Source organism: Histomonas meleagridis (assembly GCF_020186115.1).
Source record: "Histomonas meleagridis strain 2922-C6/04-10x chromosome Unknown contig_33, whole genome shotgun sequence".
NCBI lineage: Eukaryota > Parabasalia > Tritrichomonadida > Dientamoebidae > Histomonas > Histomonas meleagridis.
In genome coordinates, this window is record NW_027150870.1 from 178,585 (window position 1) to 206,347 (window position 27,763).

Below are 27,763 nucleotides of genomic sequence, written 5' to 3' on the forward strand. Positions count from 1 at the left end.
TAATTCATTCACTAAATCAAATACATTCACTAAATCTAATACTTTAAATAAATCAAATACATTTACTAAGTCTAATTCATTCACTAAATCTAATACATTCAGTAAATCTAATTCATTCACTAAATCAAATACATTCACTAAATCTAATACATTAACTAAATCAAATACATTTACTAAGTCTAATTCATTCACTAAATCAAATACATTCAGTAAATCTAATTCATTCACTAAATCAAATACATTTACTAAGTCTAATTCATTTATTAAATCTAATACATTCACTAAGCATAACTCATTCACCAAATCTGATACATTTATTAAAACTAATTCATTCACTAACTCAAATACATTAATAACAGAAAATTTATTTGAATTTTTCACGACATTTTCACATTCGTTAACATTAAAATTTTCTGTATCATTTATAAGAACAATTTCAAATTATTCATTTCTATCAAATACATATATTATTTCAATGATGTCTTCTTCTATCACATATTTAATCACTGAATATTTATATTATAATTATACCATTGTTCAGTATTCAACATATTTTAGTTTTTATTCCGATTTCTTTACAGTTTTCAATCAGAATGAACAAATTACTAATGAAAATCAAACAAATGTTGTTCTTATTATCATTGTTGTTTGTGTTATTATTGTTGTTATTATAATTGTAACACTTCTTGTTATATTTGTTGTTCATAAACGAAACAAAAATAAAAATGAAGAAAACGCAGTAAGTGTCGAAACAAATGATAATACAACAGAAGGATTTTCAGTTATTAGCAAAATGTCAAATATAGATGAAGACCCATTTGTTGATGATTTCAAAGAAGATCGTTTTGTTAATATATAAATAAATTTTTTTTAATTTTTTATAATGAATTTTGAAATATATGTTTCATGGAACTGACAGTTGTCACATTTTAAAGCGAAAAATATCATAAAATAGTTAAATGTATTACAATAAGAAAAATGAATTGTTTGGGATAGGTAATTGCATAGGAGAATTCTTTTTGCAATAACTTTTGGTGGATCCACTTCGTTTAAAAGCACTTAGGTGCTTATAAATTTTTATAATGAATAATTTCATTTTCTTTAATAAAAGGATCAAAACAATGTGATGTGTACGAGTGTGTCCAATTCGCAAATTTGTGTTCAATAAATACATACGGAATAACATTTAAGTTCACTGAAGAAGATCCGTTTGTAAACGATTTCAAAGATCTAATATGTCTAATCAAAATTGCTATTAAAATCTCGTTTAATAAACAAATTTTACTTTCATTTTATCTTTGAACTTCAAAAAAGACGTTAAAGTCCACTTTTTATTACCATTTCGCGCAGATTACTGCATTTAAATGAAAGCAAAACCCACTTTGAGTTCTCAAAGAACTTCAACATCAAGACAAGAAAATTTAATAAGGAGAACCCAAGGTACTTCGCTTATCAATAAAAAAAATTCAGCTCCATTGCAATCATTAGAAAAAATTATATTTGAGTTAAAAGATGATCACATTGAAACTTCTTCTAACTCTGCAATGAAGTATTTTGATAATAATTTTCCATATTCTTTTAATCTTTTAATTAGTAGTTTAATATATACAGCTTTTTTATCTCAAAGAAATGAAGCAATTTTATATTTGAATTTTTTGAAATCAATTGAAACATTAGAAAAAGACATTCAATGTAACTCAATAATAAATGTTTTTAAGCATTATTTATTAATAATAGAATCACAAGAATCAAATCATTTACTTACAAAAATGATCGAATATGAACTAATTCAACCTGATTTTGTTCAGAATAAGAGATCATTATGGTATGCAAATTATTATACAGATGAAGAAATCCATATTTATAACTATAAATTTCAAGAACAGTTTCTTTTAGATCTTGAAGAACTATCAAATAATGATTGGGAACTTCATAAGCAGTTAATTAAAGAAGGAGTAAATCCGAATGAAATATTAAAAATAATTCGAAATGATGAAATTGAAAAACTTCAAGAAATTTCATCACAAACAAACTTCGATTTTAATCAACATGTTAAACCATCACTTTATGAAAGATATTCATTTATTAACCAAAAAAATGTTTCGATAATTGATTTTGCAGCATTTTTTGGAGCAATTAAATGTTTTCGATTTTTACTGATGAATGGTTCTAAAACCAAAAACACATTAAAGTATGCAATTGCAGGTGGAAATTTAGAGATTACATATTTATGTGAACAAAACATTTTATCATTTAAAGAAGTATATAAAACAGCAATTGAATTTCATCGAAATGAAATTTTTCAATATTTTTACGAAAAGAAAAAAATACCAAATAAAGATTTAACAAAATACGGAATTCATTGCTTAAAACATTGTAATTTCAAAATGTTTATGTTCTTAAAATCGGTTGGTATGAGGATAAGCAAAGAAATTTTAGAAGAAGCAATAAAAAATGGTAATACATTCTTTATTAAAAGATATATAACAGATCCAAAATATTTCCCAATCATTACAAAATGTCCAAATGCGTCAAGAAATTATGAGTTAATTAAAATGATTCTTGTTCAAGGCAATTTCAATAAAATTACTCTAAATATTTGTGTAATTGGTTTAGAATTTGTTTTGATTGCTTTATGTTTTCTATTTCTATTTAAATTTTCTTTAATTTGTTTAATGAACAACTTTTAAATGCAACAAAACATGGTTATTTCGAAACAATACAATGGATTTCTCAACAAACTGGTTTTGATGTTAATTATAGTAACATCTTTTTGTTTTATTTAATATTCATTTTAATAATTCGATATTTCAAAATAATGATTGGAAGTTATTTCAATTATTTGTGACTCTACTAATGTTAGCAATTAAAAATTCTCATATGGATGTAATTAAATTTCTTCTTAAACATAAAAAAATTGATATTAATTCTAAAGATAATTCTCAGTTTTATTTAAAATTTATTTTGATAATTCTTGATTTCAAAATAATATTTGGAAATTATTTAAAACATTTGAAACAGCACTTATTATAGCATCTGAATTAGGTTATACAGAAATAGTTAAGTTACTTCTTGAACAAGAAGGAATTGATATTAATGCTAAAAGTATTTATTTTGATAATTTTGTATTTCAACATAATATTTGGATTTTATTTAAATTATTTTATACAGCACTTATGTTAGCATCAGAAAAAGGCTGGATTGAAATAGTTAAGTTACTTCTTACGCAAGAAAGAATTGATATTAATGCTAAAGATATTTATTTGTTTTATTTTGTATTTATTTTAATAATTTGATATTTCAAAATAATATTTGGAAATTATTTAAATTATTTAATACAGCATTTTTTAGAGCATCTTATCATGGTCATACAGAAATAGTTAAATTACTTCTTGAACAAGAAGGAATTGATATTAATGCTAAAGATATTTATTTGTTTTATTTAAATTTTATTTTTTTCATTTTGGAATTCAAAATAATATTTGGAATTTATTTATTTTATTTGATACAGCACTGATGATGGCATCTTGTCATGGTCATACAAAAACAGTTAAATTACTTCTTGAACAAGAAGGAATTGATATTAATGCCAAAGATATTAATTTGTTTTATTTAAATTTTATTTTTTTCATTTTGGATTTCAAAATAATATTTGGAAATTATTTAAATTATTTAATACAGCACTTATTTTAGCATCAAATCGGGGAAATACAGAAATCGTTGAAATGCTTATTGAACAAGAAGGAATTGATATTAATGCTAAAGATATTTATTTGTTTTATTTGAAATTCATTTAAATAATGTGATATATGAAAATAATATTTGGATTTTATATATATTATTTAAAACAGCACTTATGTATGCATCTTATAATGGTTATGCACAAATAGTTAAATTACTGCATGAATAAGAAGGATTTGATACATAAATATGTGAATTAAATTTTGTAACTAATGGTCGAGGATTAACATTTTTCTTGAATACTTGTTTTTATTTTAAAGTGTTATTTTTGGATCAGTTTACAGTTTTTATTTGGATCCAAATTCCATATATAAATCAAACAGTTTACAGTTTTTATTTATTTATTTATTTATTTTTTAACTTTCACCGAATTGATTTTCATGCCAAGACAACTTCTAATAAATCAATTAATTCAATCGGGTGTTTACTTGGATTTTAAAGGATCCTGTGTTTATAATGATAGAGTCATTGATGAATTCTTGATAATCCTAAATAATCCTAAATTGTAATGAATAATTTTGCAAAGATATGATTTCTATTCTAAAAAATATTATATACTAATAAGTTTTCCTTTATAAAAATCAAGAACAAATAGCCATAAATGTGTTTTTTTCTATGAAGAAAATGAACCTTCATTTTCTCCAAGCAATTTTACTAGTGTTTCAATTGAAATTGAAGTCATGGTATTAAGCACATATCAAAGTAATACATTCAGCACATTTAATGTAGCTAACAAAATATTTCTGAAATGCATTTCAACACATATATTTACGCAAAATTCACTGGTTCAAACACATTAAGAATAGAAAATTCTGTAATTTTCACAAAATTTTCATATTCGTTAACACCAAAATATGCTATGTCATTTATAAGAACAATTTCAAATATTCATTTCTATCAAATACATATATATATCAATTTAATGTTATCTTCATCTATATCTGTATTTTTACACAATCATATAATATTCAACATATTGAAGTTTTTATTCTGATTTCTTTACAATCTTCAATCAGAATGAACAAAATCCTATTGAAAATCAAATAAATTTTTCATACAATGTATTACTTAAGAAAAGTTGATTTTTCCAGAACAATGCTCTTCAGACAAAAGTAGGTTTGTGCTCCAGTTGCTTGAAAAGTTTAAACTAGACGAAGATAATATTAATAGTGCTGCAGAAATAACTGTGGATTTAGTGTATTCAAATTTTTCAACTTTTCCGTATTTTTTTATTTGTAGATTTATATTCAGCATTTCTTTCTCAAAGAAAAGATTTTTGCCTTTATTTTAGATTTATGAAAGAAGTTGAAATTAAATTAGAAGAATTAAACAAAAGTAATTATAATTATATATTCATCAATGAATTTGCAAGTTTTTTATTTAAATTTGAATCACAAGAATCTTATTTCCTTCTAGAAAAGATGATAGAAATGAATATGATTTCATCAGATTTAGTTAAGAATAAAGATACGATTTATTTTCTTCATTATAAAAATGATGATAAATCAAATGAAAACTTCAAATGGATACACGGAAATAGTTAAATTGCTTCTTGAACAAAAAGGTATTGATATTAATGCCAAAGATATTTATTTGTTGTTTTTGATGTTTTTTTAATAATTTGGAATTCAAAAATAACATTTGGACATTGTATAAAATATTATGGTCAATGCTTTGAGGATCAATAATATTTGGAAATGATTTAAATTATTTTGGACAGCACTTATATTTGCATATTATAATGGGCATGCAGAAGTAGTTAAATTACTTCTTGAACAAAAAGAAATTGATGGTGGTGATAAAGATATTTATTTGTCTTATTTAAAATCAATTTTAATTTTATGGTATTTCAAAACAATATTTGAAAATTATAAACAAATATAATTAAACATTCCAAATTTACTGATTTACTTATTCTGCTGTCACTTTCACAGCGTCGGCCTCTGCCTTTGCGATGATTTCCTTCAGTTCGTCGATTGACGTCACCAATTTCGTTGCCTTTCCCTGCACTTCCTCAGCGATTTTCTCTATTTGTGCGTCAGCTTTCGCCTGTGCGTCTTCAAGCTTCAGGTATCCCTCAGTCACTGTCTTCGCTATTTGTTCTCCGACTGTACTTCCGGTGAATATCTTTGTCACCAAATCCAAGTCCCTGCAGAACTCGCTCGAGCCCTCCATGTCGATGAACTCCATGAAACGTTTCTCTGATAACTCAATGATTGTTCCGACGTTACCCGACGCGTCTTTGTACACATCCATTCCATCGCTGACTATTTGCACTAATGTCAATGAAGCGCTTTTCGCCTTATCCATAGCCTCGTCGATTTCCTTATAGAGCGTAGTGTTGAGTCCTAAGAGAACAAGTTTCGCAAGTGTAATCTCTGCTGCTGACTGAAGTTCTTTCGGTAATGTCTGACGTAATGTTTCGACTTGTTTAACAATTTCTTCGCCTTGTTTCACTACGTCGTACTTGCGTAAGTCAATTCCAAGTTCCGCAAGATCATTAAGTGCTTCGGTAACTTTACCTTTACGTAATGACTCAATTGATGTCTTACCTTGTTGAATGATATCTTTTCCTTGTTTGTATAACTCGTCGCCTTGTTTATATAATGTTTCGCCTTTCTTATATAACTCAAGCGCGTTTTGTATCGCTTGGTTCTGTTCAATGTCAATTCCAATCTTCTTAAGTTCTGTTGAAGCTTCATCGATTTTACCTTTCTTCGCATATTCATATGCTGTTTTACTGATTTCGAATTTCGATTCGATTTCTTTATAATATGTAATTCCCGTTTGTACTGCTTTACTTGAAGTTACATTAATTCCGGCTAACTCCAAATATGTAATTGTTTGTTTAACATCTCCTTTCTGTGCATATTCATAAGCTTTCTTTGCGTTTTGTAATTTCGAAGTGACTTCATTATAATATGTTAAGCATTGATTGACTTTTTGGTTCTTTGTTACATCCAAACCTGCTTGTTGAAGTAATGATATTGCACTGTTAACTTTACCTTTCTTAATTGCTTCATAAGCAGCTTTACCTAATTGAAGTTTCTCCTTTCCTTGTTTATATAATGTTTCTCCTTGATAATATAAGTTCGAAGCCTTATCAAATAATTCTTCTGCTTTTGTATACAATGAATTCTTACGAATGTCTAAGCCTAACTCTGCAAGTCCTTCAATCGCTTTACCGAAGTGTCCTGTCTTGATTGCTTCTGTTACTTGTTTACCTTTCTTATACATATCATAACCTCTTTGATAATATTCTAATCCTTGTTGAAGTAATTCACTCTTCGATATTAATTCCTTAGCTTCATCAATAGAGATAATCGATGTAATACCACTAATGACTTGTGTGTAATCGCCATTCTTAATTCCCTTATAAATCATTTCGCCTTGTTGATAAAGTTGTTGTGCTTCATATACTTTATCTGCAATCGCTCCAATTGGTCCTCCAAAGTTACCTACAGCTTGTGCAATGCCGCCAAGTGTTGACATGAAATCTTTCTCTTTGATTCCTTGGTAGATGGCCATTCCTGCTTGATACAATGCATATGCTTTATACGCAGTAGACATTGTAGCGGCGATAGATGCGGCAAGTCCGATTTGTCCGACAACTGGTATCCAGCATGTGACAAAGCCAACATATGGAGCAACTGATTTCACACTCTTAAACGTAGTTTTGACTTCGGCTTTGACATCCCTGATGACAGGCTTGTACGCTTTGGCTGCCTCCTTAAGATCTTTGGTGACTTCCTTGCTGACATCTTTGATGATCTGTCCCGCTTTGCCAGGATTGGTGGCGATCTGCACAGAAGCTTGAGTGATACGGACAGCAGCTTTCGCAGCAGATGTGGTTGTCCTGACTGAGGCTTTGGCAGTGTCCTTAACTGTCTTGATCGTTTGCTTTGTTGCTTTGGAGGCTGTCTTGGCAGCAGTTTTCGCAGCGCTTGTGACGACTTTGCCAGCTACTTTGCCTACTTTCGAGGCTGCTGATTTGACTTTGGAAACTCCTGACTTTACTTTAGAGAGAGTTGATCTAAATTTGGAAAAGCCTGACCTTATTTGAGAGACAGTTGGTTTTAATGATGTAACACCGGTCACTGATTTTATTGTACCAGTTGCTCCTTGTGCGATTTGCGCGCCTGTTGATTTAATAGTAGCGATACCAGTGGAAGCAAGTGATTTTATTCCATGGGATATGCCTGATGTAATGCTTTTAACTGGGTTTTTTATTTTAAAGTTTTTCTCTGGTTCATGATATTCATCGTCAATTTGATAATAATACACATACTCTTCTTCTTCTTCGTCATCATCATTGGCTATGTGTTGAACTTCTTTATATACAATTTCATCATAATCGTGATTGCGGATTTTGTCCAAGAGACTTATGAGTGCGCTATGACTGAACTCATAGATTTGCGGTCTTTGTTTGCAATATCCGAAGATATTAAAAAGACATAGAACAAACATTAAAATTATTTATGTGACATATGCCGGCAGTTTGAATCAAATATAAAATACAACAAAAAATTCAATTCAATTCAATTGAAAACCAAAACCGTCAGGTCGTTGCCTCAGAATTTTTTTACTTTTGAATTAAATTTTTTGTGATGAATTTGTAATATCCAAAACAACTATGATCATCCCTGTATGAATTTTATCTTATAATATCCTCTTAAAATTACAATATTTATTATAACACTTTTATATGCATATAGAAATGGATATACAGAAATTGTTAAATTGCTTCTTGAAAAAAAAAAAGCAAAACCTAATGTTAAGAAAATTTATTAATTTAATATAATAATTGTTTTAATAATTTGGTGTTTCAAATCGATGTTATACACCAATAGTTAAATTACTTCTTGAACAAATAGGAATCGATGTTAATGTGAAAAATATTCATTTGTTTTCTTTGAAATATATTTAAATAATTTAACGTTTTGAAAATATATTTGGAATTTTCCCTAAATATTTTGGAGTGCACTTATACTTGCATCTTCAAATGGATATATTGATATAGCTAAATATCTTATTGAACAAAAAGGACTTGATTTAAATGCAAAAAATATTTATATATTAGTTTTAATAATTTGATATTTTAATATAATAATAATTGGAAATCATTTTAATTATTTTAGACAGCACTAATGTTTGCTTCTTTGAATGGTTACATAGAAATTGATGTTAATATAAAAAATATTTATTTATTTAATTTAATGTTTGCATTATCAATTTTTGGTTTTAATATATTATTTGAAAATTATATAAAATATTTGAAACCGCATTTATATTTGCAGTATCTAATGGGCATACAGAAATAGTTAAACTACTTCTTGAACAAAAAGGAATTGATATTCATGCTAAAAATATTTTTTAATTTTATATAATATTCATTATAATATTTTGAAGTTTCAAAATAATATTTGGAAATTATTTTAAATATTTAAAACAGCACTTAGCTTTGCATCTTCAAATGGTTACACAGAAATAATTAATTTACTTCGTGAAAAAGAAAGAAGTAATGTTAATACTCAAAAGATTATTTCAAATCAATACCCGGGAATTACTTAAAGTATTTAATGCAACACAAATATTTGCATCTTCGAACACAGAAATGGTTCGATTACTTTAAGAGAAAGAGATTGATGATAATATGGATAACATTAATTTAATATTTCTAAAATTTATTTATATCATTTAATATTTCAAAACGATAAATAAAAATTATTTCAAATATTTAAAACAGCACTCCACAAAGCATCTTCGAAAGGCAACTCAAAATTGCTTAAATTACTTGAACAAAAAAAGAAATAATACAAATAATAAAGATATTCTTTTCATTAATTTGATCATTTAAAGTAATATTTAAGAATTATTTAAAATAAATAATTACGCATGCCCATGAACCGGATTAAATGCCCCTTATATCAGTATAATGAAAATAATTGAGTAAATTTGTTCAACAACATGACACAACAAAAACATAAATTTTTCTTCAGAACTCATTCAAAAAGTGAATATTTATCGTACGAAAAACCGCGGTTCACAAATAACGGTTAAAAATTTCAGAATCAATAAACCATTGAATTCCATTTTTTAATATTGGAAATGATTGAAGGAATTTCCAATATTAAATGCAGTTTTATTGTTGTATCTTCTGTGACTATAGGACTACTGGTTCTAGGGATGTCACTTTCCTTCAAAAAAACCACAGTTTCAGTCGATTATCTCGGATCCAAGATTCTATATTATTATCAAACTTTACCCATTAATTATGCATATTCGCATGAATATGATACTCCACATAGATTCAATCCAGATACATGGAATGGCGCTGTTTTAAATTTTATTGAATCAACATATCGATCTTACAATTTAAAAGGCGACAAATATTTTGAAGGCAATTACACTCTTAATTTTTCTAATGATGCATTAGAAACCTCCATTAATTATTTCAAAGATCTTCCTGGCATTCCACATCAAAAAAAACTGTTTAATGCTACAACATTTTTACATCTTATGTCCAATAATAAATTTCGAAAGTCATTTGTTCCAACCGAGTTTTGCAACTATATCGATTGTAACAATATGACCAACATTATTACAGAAAATAATTTTGAGCTCGAATTTATTTATTCCAAACGTGTTATGTTTATTAATGGCATCAAACATCTTATTTCAGATTCCGAGCAACCTCTTTTTTTAACAATTCCAAATCCATATCTCATATATGATAATCAACTTCAACTCCCACTTCATTACAATTCTTTCTTCTATACCCCAAAATCAATGTCGTCATTAGAGTGTGGTAACCCTATCACTATGCTCTTGTACGGTTGGGACGAAGAGTACTTCACTCACATCAAAAAGCCGATCAAAAGTCCATTCAAAAACTCGAAGGGCGGTTTTGTAGTCAAAATATCCGATCAGGAAAATGGGAACGCGATTGGGCTGTACGATGGCTCTTTGACTTCAGATGATAATCGACAACTTTGTTGGAATGACAATGATCCAAAATATTGGACTTCTGATGATATACTTATATGTATTAATGAAAATTATTGTAATAGTTCATTCCAATATAGGTTATGCCCTTCAGAAAATACAGACGAACAGGACTTAAGCTCTGGAAAGAATTATAGTGTTCAGATGTTCAGAATCGTTAATGAAACTTATAAAGAGGAATTTGACTTTGAAATGTTGCCATTTGAAATGTTAAATATTGCTTTTGGCAAAAAAGAAAAGTCAAAGGAAATGACATCTGACAAAACTTTATGCGGATATTCATTTTTACCATTTGATTTATTAGAAATGTTGATTTCAAAATGCGGATATGACCCATTAAAACAGGTCCAAGCACTGTACCTTGCAACGAGATGGAAGAAATCGAGTTATATACATAAAAATATTTCGATGGATGAAATTCATCCACGCGCTGTATCTGTTGTTTAATAAATATTTGTGTTTGTTTTCATCTTATTTTCATTACACTCGTCAGTGAAATTGTTTCCCATAAAATATTAAAATTTGAAGATTTGAATTAACTTCGGAAATTATTAGTTTTATTTTTTGTTTTATCACACAAATCACAAAAAATTAATATAATTGTTTTATTATTAATATTAATATTAAGATAATAAGAAAATAAATTTAAATTTAATTCTAACATTTTTTAGAATAATGCTAAAAGAATTTTGATTTGAATTTTTTTTTTCTGTTCAGTCAGAGTGGAAAGATTTCATTATTGATGCTACAAAATGTAAAGCGTAAATTATAAAACATTACAACTAAAATGTTTAAATGCATCTAAAAAAATTTCATTTGTTTTCTTCAATGAGAACTGCTTAGCTTTGTATCCATTCATTATGTTTGTTATGTTCGAAATAGGATTAATCCAATGATACTCTTTGTGGATATGAAATTTAATAAAAAAGACGCATGATCTGTAATGCCAATTTGGATATCAGAAAATAATATATCATTGAGACATTTTAATAAAAGTATACTTTCATTTGGACAAATGTCTAAACTAAAATTAATATTTGGATTTCCTTTCATATATAAATTAAACAGTGATATTTTATTATAAAAAAAAAATATTAATTTCATATATTTTTGATTGATTAAACTTTTTATTTACTAATTAGAGTTTGTTGTGTTAGTGCCACGATTATTTCCTTCTCGTTCAGCAATCATTTGTGCAATTTCAGTATGGCCTTGCTCTATGGCAATCATACGTGCTGTTTTAAATAATTTGATAAAATATTAAATATTATACCAAAACATAAAATTATTAAATCAAATAGATAATATCAGAAAAAATATTTTATATTAAGATCAATGTCATCTCTTTCGAGAAGTAATTTTACTATTTCTTTTTTACCACCAAAAATTGCAGAAAAAAGTGGTGTAACAAATAATTTTAATAAATTACAAAATCTCCAAATATTATTTTGGAATACTTTCAAATAAGGTAAATAAATAATTTTAGTATTCACATCAACTCCTTCTTTTGTAAGAAGTATTTTTACTATATCTATATAACCACGATTTACTGCTTCTGCTAATGGCGTCGAAAACATTTTGAATAATCACCAAATGTTCTTTTAAAACATCGAATTATTGGTATAAACTTTAAACAAAACAAACAAATATTTCTAATATTAACATCAATGGTTTTATTTTTAAGAAGTAATTTTACAATTTTGGGAAGATATTCGTGAACCGCAATAAAAAGAGCTGACCGAAATCGTGTGAATAATTTCTAAATATTATTGCGAAATAAATAATCATTAAAATAAATTTGATATAAAATAAATTGATATTTTCTTGAATATTTAAATCAATTCCTTTTTGCTCAAGAAGTAATTTAGTTGTTTTCATATTATTAATATAATATGAAAGGTTCCTTGATTTCACTGTATGCGAACATAATGATTTCATAAGTGGTGAATAAATTAATTAGAATAAATCCCAAATAATATTTTAAAATATAAAATTATTGAAATTCATCTTGTCAACCATATTAATATCAATACCCATTTCTATATATAATTTTATTGCATCGAACCAACCCAAAGTAGCAGCTTCAGAAATGTAATATCCAAATATTTTATATAAATATTAAATCTTATTAATAAATTTTAATATTGTTTTTATTCCTATATTTACTATTATAAATGTAATTAAAAATTTCTTTATTTCCAGATGTAGTTGGTACGTATAATAAATTAATATTCATTTTATTAGGGAATATTTTGACTAAATATTTGAAAAGAAATATATTACCAGATTTAATTGATTTACAAAGAACACTTTCATTAAGAATGTATCCATTTTTCTCAATAAATGAAAAAATTTCAAAGTTGTAACTTAAAATACATTCTATTGCTATATCAGTTGGATGAATATTTTCAACTTTCTTTTCATAAAGATGTTTAAAAATATCATTACGATGATATTTAATTGCTGCTTCATATGCACCTTCAAAACTTACATTGTTTTGTTCACAATAATTAATAATATCAATATTCCCTCCTGCAACTGCATACTTACCGATGTGATTAATATTAGCATCATTCATAACTAAAAGCTTAAAACAGCCATATGATCCAAAAAATGCTGCATAATCAATCAATGAAACATTTTCTTCATTAATGAATGTACATCGTTCATAAATCGATGGTTCAATCTTTTGATTAAAATCAAAACCTTCTTGTGATGATATTTCATCAAATTTTTCAACATCATCATTTCGAATGATTTTCGCTATTTCTTTAGGATTCACTCCTTCTTCAATTAATTGCTTATGAAGTTCCCAATTATTTTGTCGATAATTTTCGATGTTCTCTAAAAATGTTTTATTATATGGTTCTTGTTCAAAAAAATCAATATCTTCTTGTGTAAGAATATGTGCAAAATATAATGAATCATCTTCTTTTAATATTTTAGTATCAATTAAATCTTGTTGATACATTATCTCAAGAAGATAATCTGATTCTTGTGTTCGTAAACACACAAGAAGTTGTGCAAAAATATTAATAACTTGATAATCAGAATTATTACAAATTTCTTTCTCTTTATTTTCAAGTTCTTTTAAATAGTTAAAAAATATTTTATCAAGTCCTTTAGATAAATATAATGAATATACAAATTGACATATAACAAAATTAAATGAATATCTATATTTTTCTGGAAAATATGTTAACGTAGTTTCAACAGAATCTTGAATATTCTCTCCGTTTAAACGAAATATAATTTGTTCAATACATTGCAATATTTGAAGATTTTGTTTTGGATTTGGCTTTCCTTGTGATGATGACATTTGGCTTTCTTCTGCACCCATTTTGCAAACTATAAAAATATTTTTAACCCCATTTTCGATTGAAGTTGTTTTAATCGTTTTTTGGTTATTTGAGATGGAGTGTTTACAAAATGATGAAAAAGTAATACGTGTTGTTATCACACATTCAAAAAGTAGTAATTTAAAAGTGACAATTATCAAAAAGTCACTGATCAATTTCATATTGAAGTATCTGCTAGTTGTGTGGTATTAATCCGATTCTCATCATAACCACCAAAAAGCTTGGTCAAGTATTCCATTTTTTTAATTAGTGTGATACAATTATGAGTAATATGGTGCATGTTCTCACAACTATCGTTCTAACTCCAATACTCCATTCGATTTTCAAGTATTTTGCACTCTTTATAGGGTAGTAATGATTAGCAATGATTTTTAGAATAAAAATTTCTTTCCATTCGATTAATCAAATAATACTGTGATAAAATAGTAAAAAAATTAGAGTGGTTCTTTGTGGGCAAAAAGTGTCAATATGAGTTATACCAAAAAACGTTTATTTTCCCTTTCGATAGAAAATTTTGAATTTTTTTTAATCGGAAATATCAAAAAGTGGCGTTTTGTAAACATTAAGACCGCACGTTTATTATTGCAGCAGCCATCTGAATAGTTTGATGCTTTCACGGGTCACAATTTTTACCTCCAAATCAGAAACCGCAAAATCACACATTGAAATATTGACGTGTGTAACAATAATTTCACGTAGCAAAAAATCTAAAAATATCTTACATTCTTTTCCAAAAACGCTGTAAGTTTGTCAGGAGCCAACTCCTGTAGTTCTGTGGACGACACTACAATTGGTGTTTTCTTGCCGACGAGTTTCACTACATAAAACATAAAGTTTGGTTTAGAATCGGAAGTACATCCATATATTTTTGAAACTTTCTTTGTTTTTTCTGTACCCTCTGCCTTGCTCTTAGTCTCATTGTTAGATTGATTTTGTGGTGTTTTCTGTTTATTTTTTGAATTAGAATTTTTTAAATTACTTTTTGCTCCATTCTGTATTATAGATTCCTGATATTTCTCAAGGATTTCTGGGCATGAAAGATTTTCTTCTGGTTCCCATGTATTTTCAGTTTCTGGATATCCCTCCCATTTAATTAAATAATAAACTTTCCCTCTCTTCTTTTTATGACTTTTAATTTCTTCAACTTTAAATATATTATCTTCCTCTTCTTCCTTAGGGGTTGGAGAACTCATTTCTGTTGAGGCCTCTGTATTTCATATCAAATGTCATGCGCACTTTTTGAAAATGGAAACGCGCGTTCCAGGATCCCAAAACAAACTTGAAGAACTTGAAAAATATATTTCTGATGCAGAAATCAATCTCACAGAACAGGAAGATGAGCTGGTTAAGTTATGGCTTGCTCAAGTTCAAACAAATCTTGAAGAATTAGAAAAAAAAATTCAAGAAAAAAAGGAATCAATCAGAAAGTCCAAGAATATCCAAAAAGCATCTCTTTGTTTTTTGATTTTATTGCTTGTTCTATTATATTTTTACTTTTCATTCTTCCATGATTCAATGTTTTAAAAGTCAACATCAGTCAACAAATACTTTTCATTCATGTCACACTGAAGGAACCAACAAATTGTTATGTTTCATTTAAACTTAATAAATAATCAAAATCACATTTTTATAAATCCCTAATTTTTATTCAGATACCTATTTAAACATCACAAAAACCTTTGTGAAAAATGTAAATTTTATCAAAGAAATCACAAATTTTGTAATTTCGATATTAAATTATTTTTATTAACTTTGATATTTTTAGATATGATACTAAACAATATTAAAAAAAGAATTTTAAAGTTCAATTCGAATTGAAAATAAATGAAAAAATTCGATTCAAAAAATTATTTGCCCAGCTTGGCGCAGTGAGAAGACTTACATTACACTTGAGAGAAACTATATCTTGTATGAAGAAGTACATATGAGCCATGAAATATCCAACAACTGATGATAATATATTATGAGTATTGTGTGAAAAAATATTAATGGCTAATAAAATAAGAGCAACGTAAGCTGCTTTAATTAGAACAGGAAAAGTAAACAGAATTAATCGAGTATCTGGAGACCTTTTAGAAAAATAATACATGAAATATGAAGTTAGACCCGGTCCAAAGAAAAGTATAGGATAGAAACAAGCACATATCCAAAGACCTGCCATGCCAAAAAGGCAAAATATCATAAAATCTACAGGTCGACCTGAAAAGAAAGAACTTTCATCAGTTCCAATGTATTGCATAAACCCTGAAAGTTGTAAAAGTGTATTTAAACCCATTGACCCAAAGCAAAATGATGACGTAAATAGTCTCCAAAATTGGAATTTTTGGAAAATGAGATATCTGTTGAAATAAAATTGATAAATATCTACAACTTTAAGATAAAGTAGAACAGCAATTATAATAGATGCTATACCAATTGTACATGATAATGGACATGATCTGGAAAAATTTAACATTTTGTTTTTATGTATTGTCACTTTTTAATATTATTTGGTTGCATGTAAATCTTTTGTAGAAGGATTATTAATTAAACCAATTGGTAATACCAATATGCATACACATATATTTTATCATACTTTAAAAGATTACATCAATAAAACATTATTTATTAATTTGAAATTAATTTGAATTCTTGGTAAATTTTCTTTTTATGATACAGGAATAATCTTAAAAAAATTTATATATCGAATGAAAGAAAATATTTATTTGTTCTTTAAGGAAATGTTTGATAAAAGAAATTCTATTTTAAACTAATCAAAAAGCCATAGATTCTTTAGTTTACTTAGAAGGGTACCCGAGAGCACGTTTTTTTGCTGGCGGTTTTGGTCGATCCTTTGGGATGAGGCTTACACTTGCTTATCCAGATCATGGTACACAAATTTGCATTGATGTAGAAGATCCAGTTGCTCTTAACAGCCTTTATGATCATCGTCTCGGTCAGGACATTGATGGTTCAATTCTTGGCCAACAATTTGCTGGATATCTTTTCCGCCTTGGTGGTGGATTCGATAAACAAGGTTTTCCAATGAAGCAAGGGGTTCTTACACCACGTCGTGTCCGTCTCCTTCTCCGTGCTGGTACATCATGCTATCGCCCACGCAAAGATGGTGAACGTAAAAGGAAGACAGTTCGTGGCTGCGTTATTTCTTCAGAAATCTCCGCTCTTCATCTCATTGTTCTTAAGAAAGGTGATGCAGAAATTGAAGGACTTACTGATAAAGTAGTTCCACGTCGTTATGGTCCAAAACGTGCAACAAGAATCAGGGCAATCTTTGGTGCTGACAAGAAGGCTGATGTCACTAAGCTTGTTCTTCGTCGTGAAGTTAAGCCTGGCAAATTTACACAACCAAAGATCCAACGTTTAATTACACCACGTCGTCTTGCACGTAAAGCTAAGTTCTTAAAGGAAAAGAAAGCACGCAGGGAGGCAGCTCAAAAGAAGGCTGAAGCTTACAAGGCTTTACTCGAACAAAGAGGATTGAAGCATTAAATAAACAAATTTTTTCTTTAAATTAATCCAAACAAACATAGTCAAATTATTTCACTTGGTTTGTTTAAAGCAAATAATTAATAAAAATGTGTGAAATCCAGACTTTTTGGGGTATTTCCATTCCTGCAGGTAAAAAGGTCGAACTAGAAATCCCTGATAATCTATATACAATTGTAACAAATGTATGCTTAGGTGAAATCACAAAATCAGAACCAACAAATGTAAAACTTTACGTAGAAACAATTTTGATTGATAAACTTGATGAAGTCAAGAGTGAAGCCCCGACAGAAAAACATGAAACAGTTCTAACAATTTTAATTCCAAATAAATTTGAGCAATTCTCAACCAATCAAATATACTCACCTCTCAACAAAGTATACATTGAAGCAGATGGGCCAAATACAGTTTATATTTCAGGGTATTATGATGACGTTGAAGATGATGCCGAAGAAGAAGAGGAAGAATCAGCCTATGAAGTTGACATAGACAAGATCCTCATGAACAAGAAACTTGAATAAACAAATATTATTATTAATTTCTTGAGAAGCGCAATCATTCACCAGATGTCATCAAAGTTTCTTCGCATACAATTAATTGTTGGATGAGTGGGTAAAACTTAAGTTGCTCTGGTGAGTTTAGAAGCTCATGTAGCCTTGCATCGACTTCTTCTTCTGGAAGGTTATCGGCATCGGCGGTTAATACGTTGTACACTTCGATGAAAACGTCCAAACCGAGCCCACGCTCGATGAACTCACGGATTGCCTCAACTCTGTAAGCCATGGAATCCCTATCAGTTACTGTAGGAAGCTTCAGCTCTTCGCCATTGAAAATGAACTTCGGCATGCTTGGCGTTTGTTTTTCATCTTCACTATCAGAAGAGTTACTACTGAGAAGGCCATGCGCCATTTCTGCAAGTGAAGGCTCACATTCTCCTTCATCATCATCAGGTGGATGATCAAGTATGCTTTTTGCAATTGCTGCAAGTGATAAAATGTCATTATCATCATCAGAATCATCGTCATCTGATAAATGAATAAGCTCATCTAATGTCTTAGGTGGACATCTGTCTTCTTCTTTGTTTTGTTTGGTAACATCAGAATTCTGGGTCACTTTTTCTATCGGTTTCATTTTTTCAATTGGTTTCACTTTTCCTGTTTGTTGTTTCTGATCCACTTTTTCATTCGAACCGTTCTTCACTTTTTCTGATGCGTTTTGTTTCTTTTCTTCTGTTGAGTCTTTGCTCTGTTTCTTTTCGCTAGAAGAGGAATTTTGTTTTTTCTCTGGTGGCGTTGGTGATTTGTCTTCGTCAGAAACATCGACAAGAGTAGATCCGATCTGAATGAATCCTTTCTGCTCAGTTGCTTTCTGAGCTCTTAGCTCTGCGCGTTTACGTGCTATCATCTCTCGGAGAGACCGAACTTCTTCATCTCGCTCTCGAACTTTTCCTGGTCTTTTTGCAACATTCTTCACTTCGAGTTTCTTTGGTTGTTTAGGCTCTTCTGTTTCTTGTGGAGCCTGAACAGGTTCAGATGGCGGATTTTGTGATGGTGTTCTTTTCTTTGGTGGTTCTGATGGTTGTACTTTTGATTTCTTAACCATTCCACCCATTGCCTTTTTGAAAGGCGCTTCAAGGTTATCATATTTCTTTTTACGTTCACGTGCCTCTCTTTCTAGTTGTTTCATTTTTTCTTTTCTTTCTTGTTCTCTCTTTTTTTGTGCTTCCAAAAGTTGTTGTCTTTTTGCTTCTGATTTAGCAGCAGCGGCTCTTTCTTGCTCTTCTTTTTTCGCCCTCATTTCTTTGTTAGCAGCTCTTTCAGCAAGAACTGCTGCATTTTTCCTTGCAAGAATTTCTTCCTTTGATAACGGTTTTTCGGGCTCCCTAAACGCCTTCGGTTTGAATGGTTTACAGTGACCGTTAGCTATATGCTTTTGTTGTGCTGCGGCTGAAGGTTTTGGTTGCTGCGCAGCAGAAGGCTTTGATTGCTGTACCACTGATGGTTTAGGCTTTGGTTTTGGTGCTGGCTTTGAAGGAACAGCAACAGCTGCATTTTCCATGATTGCCGGCATCTCTTTTGGCTTTTCTTCCTTTATGGCCTGATCTTTTGGAGTCACTCCGCCTTTATATCCATGAAATATTGTGTGTGAAAATTCGATTTGTTGCATTGTCTTGCTTAAAAAATTATCAATTCTCGATCGAATGAAATCAAGTTTTAATATTTGATTAACTGAAGGCCTTTTATTTGGTGCTTTTTGTAAAAGATTATCAACAAGGGCTCGAAGATTTTGACTATAATAATAAGGAATTGGTGGATGTTTTGATCTAAGAATTTTCATAATAAGACCATTCATACAATTCGAATCAAAAGCATGTTGAAGTGTGCATAATTCATATAAAACACACCCCATACTCCAGATGTCACTTTTTTGATTGTATGCTTTACCTTGGCAGATTTCGGGCGATAGATAATAGGGTGTCCCAATGGCGGTTTTTGAAAATTGTGATGTGTGATCTAATACTTTAGCAATACCAAAATCTCCAATCTTAATTATGCCTGCTTTGGTAAGAAAAATATTTTGGCATTTAATGTCACGATGAAGAATTTTGCGATCATGAATGTGTTTCATGGCAAGACAAATTTGAACAAACCAATCAAGAATTTGATTTTCATCAAAGTGTTTGGTTCCTGCTTTTTGTATTTGTTCAAATAAATCGCCACCATCAGCATAATCCATTACTATGTGTAAAACATTTTTGTACATAAAAGAGCCTCGATAAGCAACTATATTAGGATGATGAAGAAGAGAAAGTACTTTTGTTTCCTTCCATGCTTCTTTTTGTTCTTGTGGAGATAAGCTAGATAATGCAATTTCTTTGACGATGACAAGTTGGTTTGTTGATTTTTGTTGGCAAAGTACAGCCTTTCCATATGCCCCCTCACCTACTACTTTTTTTTCTATAAAATCATCGAGAGATAATTGCTTTTCTTGACTCATCTTGAATAAGGAAAAAGTACGTTTATAATTGGCTTACATGTAAAGTATAGAAAAGCGAATGATTTCAAAGAAAATTCGTTAGTTTTCAAACTCATTTTTTTGATTATTCCATTTTAGTAACGCATTTGTTTTGTAATTTGGAAACCATTAACAAAAAGATCACATAAAATTCTAAAGCAATTAATCAATAAAAAGGAAATTACCTAAACATTGATTCCTTTTGCATGTCATTTGAGTATGAAAAATGGGGAGGAGTTCACATATAATCAGTAAATAAGTAAAAGTTCCATATAAGAAATTTGAATTTATGAGTGGATTTCTAATATATGCTCATAATAATCCCCTTTGACTCTCTTACTATTTAACGTCTTCCTGCTAACAGTTCCTTCGTTATTTTGTAAACAAAAGTGGTCAAACAATTCATCAGCTCACAAATGGACAAAATCGGTTTTAAAGAAGAGAAAAAAATACTAAAGCAAAAATTACAGCAAGTAATCGAATATGCTAACGCCCAAGCTCAAATACATTTAAAAATTAATTCTATTTTTAAAGAAGTAAAGCAAACATTGGATTCCACTTTAAAACATGTACATTGTACAAACGAAAGCGACTTTGTTCCCGAACATGTTAAGGGTCCAATCGCTCCAGGAATTTTAGGTTCTCAATCAGAACGTTTTATCGCTATTTTTGGTTTTGCTGATCTTTTAATTTTTTCACTTAAAAAATACTCAAGAATCATTGGCAGTGAAATTATTTCTACAATAGAAGATCTAAATGAAACCCAAAATAATTTAATCAAAGAAAATCTATCTTTGGTTCGCTCATCTAAACTCAAAAGAAAAGAATTTTTTCATCAATACCTTATAAATCAGCAAGAAATCGAAAACCTTTATGCTTCAATATCCAAGCAACAACTTTCACCACAGTTAAATGCAGATTCCCGTTTAACATTAAAGTCTTCTCTTTCCAAATATTTCATGATGGTAATGAACCACAAGAAAGCTAATATTGAGATAAACACCATCAATTCAGAGTATATCGAAACCATCAAATCTGCCATTACCAAAATCAAAGTATTTTTAATGCACAAAGAAACTTGCTTAAAGTCAATGATTTTTATAATTCACCCATTTGTTTCCAAGCTCATCCATCCATTGGAAAACATCACCAAAAAATCCGGCGAAACCAATTCAAATTGGGAAAGTGAATTTCTTCTTTTCGCTCGCATTCACAAAATTTCAAGGACTTCGTTACATAAAATTCAATTCGTTCCATTTCAATTCACATTTCAGGACCCGTTACTGAAGCCGCCGCCGTTTACTACAAGAATCAACGAAGTTAACGTTCCACTATATATAGGAATCGTTAAACATGATTTCGAAGCAAAGAAGAAAAATGAATTAAGTGTTAAGAAAGGAGAAAGAATTTATTTGTATGAAAGACCAATCGATTTATGGATTTTGGCATCGAAAATTGATTCAAATGAATTTAAATACGTTCCATTAAAAGCAATTGAAATCCCAGAAACACCATTAATGTTCACAGTGTTGCCACAAATTGCAAAGAACGAAGATGAAATGACAGTACGTGCAGGAGAACTGTTGTTCGTGAAAGAGAAATATGAAAATTCGGATTATGTCTTGTGTGAAGATATCAAAGGAAATGTGAAAAAAGTTCACATCGGTTGTTTATGCGGCTGAAATTATGTGTAAACAAAATTAATTTATAATATATTTATGTTTCAAACTTAAATTAGAATCTAAAAGTAAATTTACATTTTTTCATTTATAAAAGATATTATAACAATTCTCTGATATCATGTAACGAAAGCGTTGCTAGTGTAGTGGTTATCATGCTAGCCTTCCAAGCTTGTGATCCGGGTTCGATTCCCGGGCAACGCATTTTTTGTTATTTTTTTTTTAAAAATACTTCAAATAACACATTTTTTTTCTTCTTTTTTCATTCCATATGTAGCATTCCATACAATAATCGATATTTTAAATCAAAAAATTTTATAAACTCATGAAATATAATTTTTAATCTATTTTTTTTAACATATATTTTTTCCAGTCATTCATGATTGATTAATGATGGATTATATATTGTATTGATTTGATAAACTGGAATGCATCAGGAAACAAAAATTCATTCAAATTTTTTAATATTGATGTAAAAAATTATATATAGTGGCGACCTGGTTTATTTTAGATATTTATTTTTGGCACAACTTAGAATCGTTGTTCTATATATTATATAAATAAATTTCATTTAAGAATAATAAATATTTATTCTATAACTTTGGAATCTGGTGTTAAAAAAGGATCATACAATCATTATTGGCTGGTTGAGTTGTACCAAAATCATATAAATAATAATAAAAAGTACCTCCTGTGGAGATTTCACTTTGATGTAAAAAATTAACATATATCTCTATATAATCTGAAGTAGGAGAATCGAATACTATTTGAATAAAAGAATAATAATGAGTACCATCTAATGAAATATTCAATGCAAAATCAGTATTTAAAGTAAATTGTGATAAAGGAATAATATTATCAGAACCAATTGCAATAGAAGATACTGGGATATTAACACCAATAACTGAACCAGGTTCTAATGCTAAACGGGAAGTAAGTGTCTGTTTTGGAAAATTAACATTAAATGAAGAAACAATATAATCAGGAATTCTTCCATTATTCCTCAATACTTCATATGCACGATCTAAATCATATTACAAGAAATTATAGTATTTCTTAACAATTCAGTAGTCAGTTGATTATGCATCTTTTTCCTATTATCTTCCAAATGATTTTTTTTGTGGAATCAAAATATCACAGAAAAGTAATTTTTCATATCGAATTAATCTTTATTATCACAATACTTTAGTATTCCATTTATTTGTTAATGATGATTTTTCTTCACACATTATGTTTTTGAATTAGAAAGGTTATGAACTTGATTGGACACAAGAAAACAACTTTGTTATATTAAACTTCCCAGAAAATGAAATTTTTGGAAATAAAAAATTATCTCAAACACATCCTTATGTTGTTATTGGTAAAAAATTACATAAAATTAATCAATACATTAATAGTCAATTTTTATCTTTATTTGTGGATCAAAATATTTTACAATCAATTAGAAAACATGATAAATATCTTCAAAAAAATTTTATTGATTATATTATAAATAATTTTGAAGATTCAATTATTATATATTTAACAAAAATACCATCAAGAAAATTGCTATAAATTAATGAGACTGACAACGTTTTTGGATTATCTTGGATTTTTCCTTGGGCAGCTTCTACATTATATAGCCTTAATTACAGTTGTTTTATGATAGATGTCACATTTAAGGCTATAAAGCCTTATACATTGTCAAAATTAATCATTATTATAAATAATGAATCACTTCCTATAGGGGTGTCTATTTCTCCTACAGAAACATCAAATTCTTATGGGAGATTACGGAATCATTTGATAAATTGCTGTAGAAATTTTAATATCAATTTAAATTGTTTTATCAAGTACAAAATTTTTTTAGCAGATATTGGTGCTGCTATTAAAAAATTTATTGAGAATAATAATTTAAATATTAAATATTGCCATCGTCATTTTATAGAAAATTTCGGTTCTGCAAGTATGATTGGAAATTGGATCTCAAGAATTATTAATACTTTCAATCCACATGAATTTCAAATGATTACTGATATTATTAAAAATGAATTACAAATAATTATGAATTCGGAAATTCAAAAAAATTTCAATAAAGATAGATTTCAAAATTTTTTAATGGTTTTGGGTGTGAAAGAACCAGATTTTATACATAATATTGATAGGTGGGCAAAATGGTTAAGACCTGGATGTCCTACCATAACTAATTCTTTAGAATCGATCCATAGTCATATTAATTCGACAATTTTATTTAAAGGTTATTTATAGATAAATTAAAGAATGTTGAAAATGTATTGTGGAATAGATTTAATTCAAAAAATGAATGGCACGGCAAAAACTTTATTAAATATATAAATAAATTATAAAAGAATGCTAGTAATGAACAAAAATTATCGAGGAATTGTACTTGTGGAGGGTATGAATTTTACTCCAAATTATATCAAAATAAGCATATTCCATGTAAACATACAATTGTAGATTTCTGCAATAAATTTGAAAATTCAAAATTAGATTCTTTGGAAATTGTTGATAATGTGCTAATTTCAAATATTGTAGAAACTCAGATTATTAATGAACCACTCCCTGAAAATTGGAGTGACAAAAACAAAAATAATAATGGTAATACTGAAGTAATACGTAAAAAAAAAGCTCCAGTGGTACGAAATTCTCCAAGTTCACAATTTGCATGGGATATTATTTATTCCATCAAAAATAATATTAAAAAAAGTATATGGAATAAAAAAAAGCATTCCATAATAAGTTTTGTTATTGAAAATGGTACAAATGTAGATATTGGTAATGTCCAGCAGTTAGCTTTATGGAGAATCAAAAGTTATATATACGCTGGTATAGAATTTGTATAATGATTACAATTTAATAAAAATTAATTAATAATAAATTAATAATAAATAAAAATAAATTAAAAAATATAATAAAAAATAAAAAAATAAAAAATAATTTTTCATTCATCGAAATATATATTTGAGATATTGAATCAAATGTGAAAGATCAAATAATGTGTGAAAGATAAAATCAAATGTTAAAGATCGAATAATGTGTGAAAGATCAGATAATGTGTGACAGATCAAATCATGTGAAAGATCAAATTTAAATCAGGTATAAAAGACCAAATCAAGTGTGCGATGTAATGAGTTTCAGGTTGCAAAATGATAATAAATTTTGGCGGTCTAATAATTGTTTCAAAACAAAGATTCAGTCGATAATCATAAAATATTGATTCAAATATAATAGGTGTATTATAACATTTAGTTATTCGACTTTTTGATAAAATGTCACTTTTTATAAAGTAGAGTGTCGCGAATTTGAATTAATTCGCGATTTCCCGATTATTTTTATAGTACCTAAAAATTTGTGACTTTTTGTATGAAGACCGTTATGTACCATTTTCGAAATTACGGTTATTACGATTAAAATGAATTGAATTCAGAAATAAAGTATTCAATTCTGGAGACCGTTATGTACCAAAATACGAAATTTTTCGCTAGGGTAATATAATCTCGCTCAGAGGTACCACTAACGTCCTCCACAAAACGGTGCCTAGCAAAAAAATTTTCATTTTTAAACGTCCTATAATAATTTGTGCTCTATAGATAAAACGATAAATTCTCAGAAAATGATGACTTTTTGATAAAGACGATATATTTTTGTATTGTATTTAAATTTTCTAGAAGATGCTATTGATAAAGTTATTTATATAATTTGATATATATTGAATATATATTACATACATTAGCTAAAATATATTGTTTCGAGGAATGTACTCAATTTTATATACAGAGAATAGAGATATATTCAGTCTAATTTTTTCCCGTTAATTTCTATCATCAATTGGTACCACCAAACAAGAATAAACAGGGGTGGGTTATATAACCGCTTATTGTAATAACAAAATTAAAAATGATAATATCTATGGATTATGCCAATATATTTTAATTTTACATAAAATTTAATATTACCTACTCGAATATTTTAATATAATCAGATTTAAAAAGTATTTATCGAAGAATTTATCCGAAATAATGAAAAATCGAAGAAAGAGTTTGTTTTCATCTTCTCATTTAATTTTTAACAAAAACAACTAGGCATTTAAAAGTAATAGCAAAGTAGATTATAATCATGCAATGTAATTCATAATAATTTGAAAATTGCATAAAAAAACCAAAAAACCAGAAAAATCACACCTTAATTTGTCACTTCACCTTATTTTGAAACAAAAATTTTTTATTCTTAACAATTTAAATAATGCTAATATATATGTATTTATGAAAAAAATATCACTTATATTAATACATTAAAAATAAAATCACGTCGCCACTCGATATATAAAGATTCATTTGAATTAACATTGAAATGTTTGATTTTTTCACATATTTTCACTTTTTTTCCAAATATTGAATAACAAGCAAACAAATTTTTTGGTGCTTACTTTGGAGACCTTGAAGGGTTTTATTGTTCGAAAGGATTTTTGAAAATTTTAGAAAAAAGAGAAAAATTGATCAGATTGAGAAGAATACATCAGTCGAAATTGCCTAAAAATTTATATTTAAACTCAATACCCGAAGTTGCCCATACATTTTGATATTCAATAAAAAACTATTGAGGAATTTAGAGTTGAAGTACCTTTTTTTTACTTCAAATAGTATAAACAGCAGATAAAATATTCATTAGATTTTTGCGGGATTAAAACGACATTAATGTTAAAAGTTGCCTTTATTTTAGCAGTTGCAAGATTTTCCACCAACCGATTGTCCCTTTTGGACGTTTACACTTCCACCAGATGGAGAAGCGCTTGATGCTAAGCCACCAGCCTTCTTCTTCATTGCGCCAGCCATTGTTGTGAACATTTCATCTACGTTCATGGAGTCCTTAGCGGATGTTTCAAGGAATGGGATTCCAAATTGACGAGCGAGTGCTTCGCCTTCTTCTGTCTTTACAGCGCGTTTATCATTCAAATCGCATTTGTTACCAACGAGGAGACGGCATACATCTGGTGAAGCGTGTGAATCAATTTCAGTCATCCAATGAGAAACTTGTTCGAATGATTCACGATCAGTAATATCATAAACAACAACGATACCATTGCTTCCACGATAATAGCTTTTTGTAATGGTTCTGAATCTTTCTTGACCTGCAGTATCCCATATCTGAAGCTTAATTGATTTACCATCAAGTTCAATCTTTTTAATTTTGAAATCGACACCGATTGTTGAAATATAGTTATCGCTAAACATGTCCTCAGCGAAACGGAGAAGTAAGCAACTCTTACCAACACCTGAATTTCCGATGATCAAGACCTTAAAAAGGTAATCATAATCGTTGGCCGTCATATTGGAAAGTGAAAATAACTTATATCAAAAAGTGGGGAGTCAATAAAAATTAACTGTTAACTTTATCTGAAAATTCCACTTTTTTAATAAAATGATGCCGATACGACGATAGGGAAAAGGGCAGGAAAAATCAAAATGACAAATTACTGTC

The 27,763-nt window shown here is 28.6% G+C and overlaps 7 protein-coding genes across 7 annotated transcripts; 4 read left to right on the forward strand and 3 right to left on the reverse strand.

Annotated features, from left to right (window-relative positions):
• Nucleotides 1-5,652: 5,652 nt before the first annotated feature.
• Nucleotides 5,653-8,208, reverse strand: GO595_005296 (uncharacterized protein; the record flags this gene model as incomplete). Its single annotated transcript, XM_067918524.1, has 1 exon — nt 5,653-8,208. The coding sequence occupies one exon, from the start codon at nt 8,206-8,208 to the stop codon at nt 5,653-5,655; it is 2,556 nt and encodes an 851-aa protein (XP_067774509.1).
• A 1,719-nt stretch (nt 8,209-9,927) lies between these two features.
• On the forward strand, nt 9,928-11,193 carry GO595_005297 (uncharacterized protein; the record flags this gene model as incomplete). The annotated part of the gene is made up of 1 exon (XM_067918525.1): nt 9,928-11,193. One exon carries the CDS (start codon nt 9,928-9,930, stop codon nt 11,191-11,193), a length of 1,266 nt encoding a protein of 421 aa, XP_067774510.1.
• Nucleotides 11,194-16,943: 5,750 nt separating this feature from the next.
• Nucleotides 16,944-17,594, forward strand: GO595_005298 (40S ribosomal protein S6; the record flags this gene model as incomplete). The annotated part of the gene is made up of 1 exon (XM_067918526.1): nt 16,944-17,594. One exon carries the CDS (start codon nt 16,944-16,946, stop codon nt 17,592-17,594), a length of 651 nt encoding a protein of 216 aa, XP_067774511.1.
• An 86-nt stretch (nt 17,595-17,680) lies between these two features.
• GO595_005299 (uncharacterized protein) lies at nt 17,681-18,112 on the forward strand (the record flags this gene model as incomplete). Its single annotated transcript, XM_067918527.1, has 1 exon — nt 17,681-18,112. One exon carries the CDS (start codon nt 17,681-17,683, stop codon nt 18,110-18,112), a length of 432 nt encoding a protein of 143 aa, XP_067774512.1.
• A 34-nt stretch (nt 18,113-18,146) lies between these two features.
• GO595_005300 (serine/threonine-protein kinase Nek1-like) lies at nt 18,147-20,588 on the reverse strand (the record flags this gene model as incomplete). The annotated part of the gene is made up of 1 exon (XM_067918528.1): nt 18,147-20,588. One exon carries the CDS (start codon nt 20,586-20,588, stop codon nt 18,147-18,149), a length of 2,442 nt encoding a protein of 813 aa, XP_067774513.1.
• Nucleotides 20,589-21,670: 1,082 nt separating this feature from the next.
• GO595_005301 (Variant SH3 domain containing protein) lies at nt 21,671-22,288 on the forward strand (the record flags this gene model as incomplete). The annotated part of the gene is made up of 1 exon (XM_067918529.1): nt 21,671-22,288. The coding sequence occupies one exon, from the start codon at nt 21,671-21,673 to the stop codon at nt 22,286-22,288; it is 618 nt and encodes a 205-aa protein (XP_067774514.1).
• A 4,712-nt stretch (nt 22,289-27,000) lies between these two features.
• On the reverse strand, nt 27,001-27,612 carry GO595_005302 (Ras-related protein RABD1; the record flags this gene model as incomplete). The annotated part of the gene is made up of 1 exon (XM_067918530.1): nt 27,001-27,612. One exon carries the CDS (start codon nt 27,610-27,612, stop codon nt 27,001-27,003), a length of 612 nt encoding a protein of 203 aa, XP_067774515.1.
• Between the last annotated feature and the right edge of the window lie 151 nt (nt 27,613-27,763).